Raw genomic sequence first — 7,530 nt, forward strand, 5'->3', positions numbered from 1 at the left:
CTTGCCTTCACTTTTTGGATTATATTGCAAGAATTTGTTATAGATGTTATACAAATACATAATCAAAATTATTGCTAAAATCCCTGCTCCAGCCTGCAGTGGCAGTGATGAGTCTGACCTTTATTACTTAACACCTGCAGGCCTCCGAATGGCTAGATTAGCAACAATATTAAAACAATTTCAACATAGAGATTTAGATACAAGTAGAACAAGAATCCCCTCCTTGGACCGCCACCTTATTGTGGTGGAGGGGTCACCAAGAGTGGACATCCTCAGTGTCCCCCTGCCGGCTCAATGATCCACTGTTGGTGAACGTGCAGCAATGGGGAGGACCACTGTTGGGTAGGTACGCAAGCACACGCACATTTATATTTTCCTTTCTATACCTGTGAGGACACTCACTGACATAAATCTCCTAACGCAATCCTAAACCTAAGTCTGTCCTTGAGCCTACACCTGTCTTAACCCTCAAACAGTCCACTGAGTTTATGGGAACGAACCAAAATGTCAAACACCTCAAGCAGATAGTTGTTACCCTAGGGGGTGTTCTTCGTAGGTGTATTAATGGATTAGGCAGATAATTTTTTTTGACAATTTCATATTATCCTGAATTTGCTGGTTGTTCAAAAGTCTCACAGGCCTTGTTGTCATGTCATAATCTCAAACCTGCTTGGAAGCAGGTTGGTTCTCAGGCTTATTCAATGCAAACAAGATAACTTCACAGATTGAAAGGGTCTTGGAGCAGGAAGCGACTCAATGTCATCAGAGTGATTGTAATAAGACCCAAGTTTAAAGTAAACAGCTGGTACTAAGAGATTTACAGAACAATTTGTCCCAACCAAAACAATGTCTTAATCAAACCATTTGTACTGTTTCAGTCAGAAAGAAATAATTTACTGAGCTGGATTGTTGGTACCTTTCTCATTATAGGGTTGTTAATGTGAAAATTTAAGTGTCATTTTCTGAGCTATGAGTGTACCTGGCTCTGCAGCTATTCCTGTGAGTGTTTAAGTCTGCCTTCCTCCTATGTGCCTTAAGAACAAACAGATCTAAAGCTAATTATCACAAAACTAAAAGTCGGTCCCTCTGGTGTTCCTTTGCTATCCCATGTCCAATTTACATTTTTGATGCAAAGGATCTGATGTAAAGGACTGAACCTGACTGGGCAGAGCCGAGTCTGATTCACGTCTTCAGTTATAATCAGAATAAAGGTCAGTTGTTGCTGAAAAGCCAGAGTGTGGAGCTAAGATGAAGTCCTGCCTTTATCGGATTGAACCTGACTGAGCAGATCCGAGTCTGATTCACGTCTTCAGGTAAGATGATGATGTTCACATGTTGTATAGATCATGGTCTGGTGTTTGCAAGTTGTTTTCTATTGTGCAGGGGCTGAGATGTTTAAAGCCTGATCACTGTTTATTACCTGTGTCTTGTGTGCTATCAAATGGAGCTTGTGAACAGATGAAGTTAGTCTGCACTTGTTGTCTGTTGACAGCAGATCTGTCTCCATCCAGCCATCTATCCATTTGTCTGTGCTGAGGAGAAATGGAGCTTTGGCCGCTTCAGGTGTCACTTGAAAGCCCCAGAGGTCTGTGAGTGTTTCTGTGCTTTTCATTGTGTGTTGCTGACTCTGTGCTGCACTGGTTTCATGGTGTGTGAGCTTTGTATTTGACCTGAAAGTGAATCAAATATTTACTCCTTCAGATTTTGTGCTAATTTTACTTCAGTTCCTCATACTGCATTTATCATTCAGTATGGTCATGATTGTTCTGCTTTTGAGCTGTTTTTGCAATGAATGATTATTTTTTCTAATCCCTGTTCTGGTAGCTTTGGTCCTCTAATGTTAATGTTATCTGATGTTTCCATACTAGTAAGAATGTGTAATGTATATTCTGTTCTTTGCCACTGCCAGAGCTATCAATCCAAGTAACAAGAGTGAGCATAGATGTTGCTTTGCAACCCCACCTAGAATTTTTTTTACATAATACATTTGTGTCTGACTATTTTTTTTAGTTTTGTCTAACTTATTATTTTTTATTAATTTATGAAATGTTGAAATACAGTGACACAGTAGTAAGTAGTGCAACTGTCCAGGGTCTGAGGCCATGTCTTTTTTTTTATTCAACCAACAGACACAACAAAAACTAAAGTGGAGTCATAAAAACTATTTGCTTGAAAATATGTTTTTCTGCACATTGATGATCAATGTTTCAATTAATTATTTAAGCACAAAAAGACAAACAGGGTCATATTGGATCTTTATGTAATTCAGAAGCAGAGAAGCAGAAGCTTTAATTGGCATTGTTCCAGTACAATGAAATTTAAGAAAGCTGTAATTGTAAAAACAGTGCAAGTTAAATTGATAAAAATGATTGCATGCAAATCACACACCAACAAAATGTAATGCAATAACTTAAAGGAAACCCCAGTCAGTTTATAGGTTAGAAGAGTTCAAGGTTCTAATGGCCCAGGGAAAGAAGTTGTTTGCAAGTGTTTTTGTTCTGCTTTTTATGCTCCTATCCTGCCTCCCAGAGGAAAGCAAGGCAAATAAACAGTGGCCGGGAGGAGAGGGCTCTTTTATGATTTTTACGATTACTGTGCATTTTTAAAGTTGAAATGCTCATCTCAGTGTATGTTTGCTGAAATTTATAAACACTTCTATAAGTTGCATATTTGACTGGGTTTAGCTCCCGGAATATTTCTAATGCCACATATGCTTGTACATGCACATTTTCAAGATTTAATTTGAGCTTTGAGAAACTTTGCCTGCAGTGTAGACGTCAGCACATGCATCATTCAGACAAGGAGAAACAGGGCAACAGTGAATTTTAAGCAAAACATTTCTTTGAGTTGAAGGAGCGTTTGACCATGACCATGATCGTTGAAGTACACTCAGCCTCCTGATGTCCTGACTGTGATTCAACACTGACACCTCTCTACTTGTGTCTCCAGATTCAGACTCTCGCTTGAAAGCCCCAGAGGTCTGTGAGTGTTTCTGTGCTTTTCATTGTGTGTTGCTGACTCTGTGCTGCACTGGTTTCATGGTGTGTGAGCTTTGTATTTGACCTGAAAGTGAATCAAATATTTACTCCTTCAGATTTTGTGCTAATTTTACTTCAGTTCCTCATACTGCATTTATCATTCAGTATGGTCATGATTGTTCTGCTTTTGAGCTGTCTTTGCAATGAATGATTCTTTTTTCTAATCCCTGTTCTGGTAGCTTTGGTCCTCTAATGTTAATGTTATCTGATGTTTCCATACTAGTAAGAATGTGTAATGTATATTCTGTTCTTTGCCACTGCCAGAGCTATCAATCCAAGTAACAAGAGTGAGCATAGATGTTGCTTTGCAACCCCACCTAGAATTTTTTTTACATAATACATTTGTGTCTGACTATTTTTTTTAGTTTTGTCTAACTTATTATTTTTTATTAATTTATGAAATGTTGAAATACAGTGACACAGTAGTAAGTAGTGCAACTGTCCAGGGTCTGAGGCCATGTCTTTTTTTTTATTCAACCAACAGACACAACAAAAACTAAAGTGGAGTCATAAAAACTATTTGCTTGAAAATATGTTTTTCTGCACATTGATGATCAATGTTTCAATTAATTATTTAAGCACAAAAAGACAAACAGGGTCATATTGGATCTTTATGTAATTCAGAAGCAGAGAAGCAGAAGCTTTAATTGGCATTGTTCCAGTACAATGAAATTTAAGAAAGCTGAAAGTAAACCTCAGTCAGTTTATAGGTTAGAAGAGTTCAAGGTTCTAATGGCCCAGGGAAAGAAGTTGTTTGCAAGTGTTTTTGTTCTGCTTTTTATGCTCCTATCCTGCCTCCCAGAGGAAAGCAAGGCAAATAAACAGTGGCCGGGAGGAGAGGGCTCTTTTATGATTTTTACGATTACTGTGCATTTTTAAAGTTGAAATGCTCATCTCAGTGTATGTTTGCTGAAATTTATAAACACTTCTATAAGTTGCATATTTGACTGGGTTTAGCTCCCGGAATATTTCTAATGCCACATATGCTTGTACATGCACATTTTCAAGATTTAATTTGAGCTTTGAGAAACTTTGCCTGCAGTGTAGACGTCAGCACATGCATCATTCAGACAAGGAGAAACAGGGCAACAGTGAATTTTAAGCAAAACATTTCTTTGAGTTGAAGGAGCGTTTGACCATGACCATGATCGTTGAAGTGCACTCGGCCTCCTGATGTCCTGACTGTGATTCAACACTGACACCTCTCTACTTGTGTCTCCAGATTCAGACACACCCTTGTCAACCAGTCACAGATCCAGCTCTGTTAACGGCACCAGGGAGCCTGATGGTGTCACCTTCTTCATCATCCAGGGCCTCTCCAGCCTCGGTGACAGACAGATGATCCCATTTGTCATCCTGCTGCTGGGTTACGTCATCATCCTGGGAGGAAACAGCATGATCATCTTTGTGGTATGAAACAAAGCTGTGTGTCTGTATTTAAACTTTATTGTCTCAGTCTGAGTGAGATTAATTTATTAGTTTGGTAATCATTGTCAATGTTTTTTCCCATCAGACACTGACTGATCCAAAGCTCCACTCTCCCATGTATTTCTTCCTCGCCAACTTCTCCTTTGTGGACATGCTTTTTACCACCACCACCATCCCCAAAATGCTGGCTGGCTTCCTCTCAGATGTGTCAGTCATCTCAGTTCCAGGCTGCTTCCTTCAGCTGCATTTTTTCATTCAGCTAGGTGTTACCAGCCGTGCCATCCTGACTGTCATGGCATATGACCGCTACGTGGCCATCTGCCACCCTCTACACTACACCTCCATCATGACCCGACGTGTCCAGCTGTTGCTTATTGCAGGAGCCTGGGGCTTCAGCACCCTGTACCCACTGCCGGTGACCATCTTTGCCTTTCTACGACCTTATTGTGGTCTGAATGTGGTCAAGCATGGCTGGTGTGATTTGTCATCTGTAAGGCGTCTGGCCTGTGCTGACACCTCAGTGGATAACATTGTGGCCCTTTTCTTTGCCACATTGTCTCTACTGATCCCAGGCGTCCTCATCCTGACCTCCTATGTCCTGATTGGCATTTCCATATCAAAGATGGGTGTTGGTCAGAGGCTGAAGGCCTTCAGCACATGCGCTGCCCACCTGACTGTGGTGTCCATCTCTTTCAGCTCAATCTCCTTTGTTTACATTTCCTACAGGGTGGGAAACTTTACACTAGAGGTACAAGCCCCAGATAATCTGACTTTAATATTTACCTGCTTTTGTTTATGTATGTCTCATGTATGTCCACAGAAATGGACATTTAATGTGATTTTTCTTATGCCGGCAGATCTTTTCAAGCTCTGTCAAACTGGAAGCATCTATTATCAATTTCAAATTTCAGTTTTTAAAATTTTTAAATTTATAACACAAAAAAATTGAGCAGCAACTGAATGAGCATGAATACTTTCTGAAACAACTGCCGGTCACATTATAGGTCAACCACCTCCATGAGCAAATGCATCCACTGGTGAAGGCCACGAGGTGTGGTTGAGAGATGTGGAAACATGTTGAACAACAGACTGATCTACTTTTTCATTCTGAGTAGGGAAAAGTGCTAGATAAGATGATTCATCTCTGTGTGTCCTATAGATAAAAGAAGACAAAATACACAAAACTAATTCAACCCAAACTTTACTGGCCATGTGCGTTTACACACACAGGAGTTGTCTCCGGCCCAGAGACGTCCAGTGTATAGTAGGTAGTATAAAATACATGATAGAAAAATTTAAAAATGCAATTGAAAACAGTTTAAAACACGTCCTGCTATGGGGTCAACAGTAGGGTGGGGGAGAGAAGGGGGAGCCATCGTTCACAGGTAATTGTGCACATACTTACATACAAATTACATTAAGGCAGAAGGCTTCCAAAGTGTAGTAAACTGTGGTAGTTTCACTTTTATTTTGCTAAGGAAGATTGTTCAGTCTCAACAGTCAGGGATTAACTGTTCATAAAATAAGATTTGTGTCTGTGTGTGTTCTAGGTTCGTATCATTGTAGCTCTGATGTACGCCGCTCTGAGTCCTTTCCTGAACCCAGTAATCTACAGTCTGAGGAACAAGGAGCTGCAAGAGTCCATGAGAAGGACTTTGATGAGGTTCAGGCCTGCTACTGTTTCAGCCATGAAGGTCGTCAACATAGCATCCTGACTGGGAAGGAAACCCGCCTCTCTGTTTTCTGGACACAAGAAAAAAGAAAACCTAACATTCAGGCAATTTAGGGTTCAATCTCCTGAAATAGATTACAGTGCTAAGCTTGTGTCTAAACTTCAGGCACAAAGCACATATGGACGTGTGCAGCAATGTTTTGTGATTTTTGTGACCACAGACACAGACGTTAATCTTTTTTTCTGCTATAGTCAGTTCTGGCCATCAGTTGGTATTAAACAACACACTGAGCTTCATTAACAGTATCATGAGATGCATTCAAGTACATGATCAAAATTCAGTCTGCTGAAATTCATGTTTTACTCACCCTAATTTCTTCAAGCAAGTACTGTTTCATAAGCTAGCTTTCAGCGTTTATGCTTCACCACTTTGTTCAACCACTGTTTCACTAGCAACTTTATAGCATTATTGGCCATTCTTATGGAAATTTAGAAATGAAGTGAAGAACACAAGATCAGTCTTTGTGACATTTAATTATAAGCCCCTGCAACAAGACAGTGCATACAGAAAGCAGAGGTCTCCACAGGCAAAGACCAAAGTACAGCATGAGAACTCCCTCTTTATAAAATAAGTAGACATAACATGATGTCCCTGCATGTTGAACACTATGCTCTACATCCCAACTGTTGTACTCAGATAAATATTGTAAACTCAATGGTCTCAAAACTTATCTGACAATAGTTTAACCAGTATAAAACAGAAAAAGCATCTTTCAGTTAACATTACACTTGATAGAATTTCAATCATACCACAGGGTATGTACCATATATATATTTAATTGTGATTAATAGCATGATTGTAATTTATTGGATGTGTGATTATCACTCATGTTTTATGATGACCCTCGGGCTGCACTGTATTTTGGGAAATCAGTGACTAGCAAAAAAATCTGGTGACTTTTTGGAAAGAGTTTATCTACTGACTATGCAGGAGAGTTGCAAGGGCAACTACGCAACACTGGAGGACGATGAGTCTCCACAATGTGACTGTGTGAAGAGATTTATGTCCCCACACCAAGAGTAATACCAGATAAGACACACACACACACACACGTTGTCTTTCACCACTACAAGAGTAATACCAGATCAGACACACACGTTGTCTTTCCATAACTTCAGGGCACATTACATTAACTTACTTACCTCCTTACTTTGCAAAGTGTCGTGAGATGACTTTTGTTGTGATTTGGCACTATACAAATAAAATTGAATAGAACTGAATTGAAGTGACTTGCATTCCCTTCCTGGAGAATCACCCTAACCTTGGACATAACCTCTGCTTTCCTGCACCTAACATTACCTTAACCTTTACCAAGTCATCTATCTACACTT

General features: G+C 39.7%; 1 protein-coding gene across 6 annotated transcripts; it reads left to right on the top strand.

Annotated features, from left to right (window-relative positions):
- Nucleotides 1-268: 268 nt before the first annotated feature.
- LOC109953572 (olfactory receptor 10J4-like) lies at nucleotides 269-7,205 on the top strand. Of its 6 annotated transcripts, none has more exons than XM_020589044.1 (5): nucleotides 269-342; nucleotides 1,205-1,313; nucleotides 1,496-1,585; nucleotides 4,261-4,448; nucleotides 4,552-6,026. In XM_020589044.1, the coding sequence occupies exons 3-5, from the start codon at nucleotides 1,543-1,545 to the stop codon at nucleotides 5,413-5,415; spliced, it is 1,095 nt and encodes a 364-aa protein (XP_020444700.1). In that variant the 5' UTR covers nucleotides 269-342; nucleotides 1,205-1,313; nucleotides 1,496-1,542; the 3' UTR covers nucleotides 5,416-6,026. The 6 variants fall into 6 exon arrangements, 5 of the variants coding, with proteins under 5 accessions (XP_020444700.1, XP_020444703.1, XP_020444704.1 ...); XR_002273934.1 differs by lacking the exon at nucleotides 269-342 and having other exon boundaries at nucleotides 1,197-1,313; nucleotides 4,552-5,851; nucleotides 6,017-6,046; XM_020589047.1 differs by lacking the exon at nucleotides 269-342 and having other exon boundaries at nucleotides 1,197-1,313; nucleotides 4,552-5,214; nucleotides 6,017-7,205.
- The last annotated feature ends 325 nt before the right edge of the window (nucleotides 7,206-7,530 follow it).

Source organism: Monopterus albus, unplaced genomic scaffold (genome assembly GCF_001952655.1).
Source record: "Monopterus albus unplaced genomic scaffold, M_albus_1.0 scaffold792.1, whole genome shotgun sequence".
NCBI lineage: Eukaryota > Metazoa > Chordata > Actinopteri > Synbranchiformes > Synbranchidae > Monopterus > Monopterus albus.

Coding starts and splice junctions, on each gene's coding strand:
- LOC109953572 (XM_020589044.1), top strand. CDS start 1,543: ATGGAGCTTTGGCCGCTTCAGGTGTCACTTGAAAGCCCCAGAG. Junction 1,586..4,260: donor GTCACTTGAAAGCCCCAGAG/GTCTGTGAGTGT, acceptor TTGTGTCTCCAG/ATTCAGACACACCCTTGTCA. Junction 4,449..4,551: donor ACAGCATGATCATCTTTGTG/GTATGAAACAAA, acceptor TTTTCCCATCAG/ACACTGACTGATCCAAAGCT.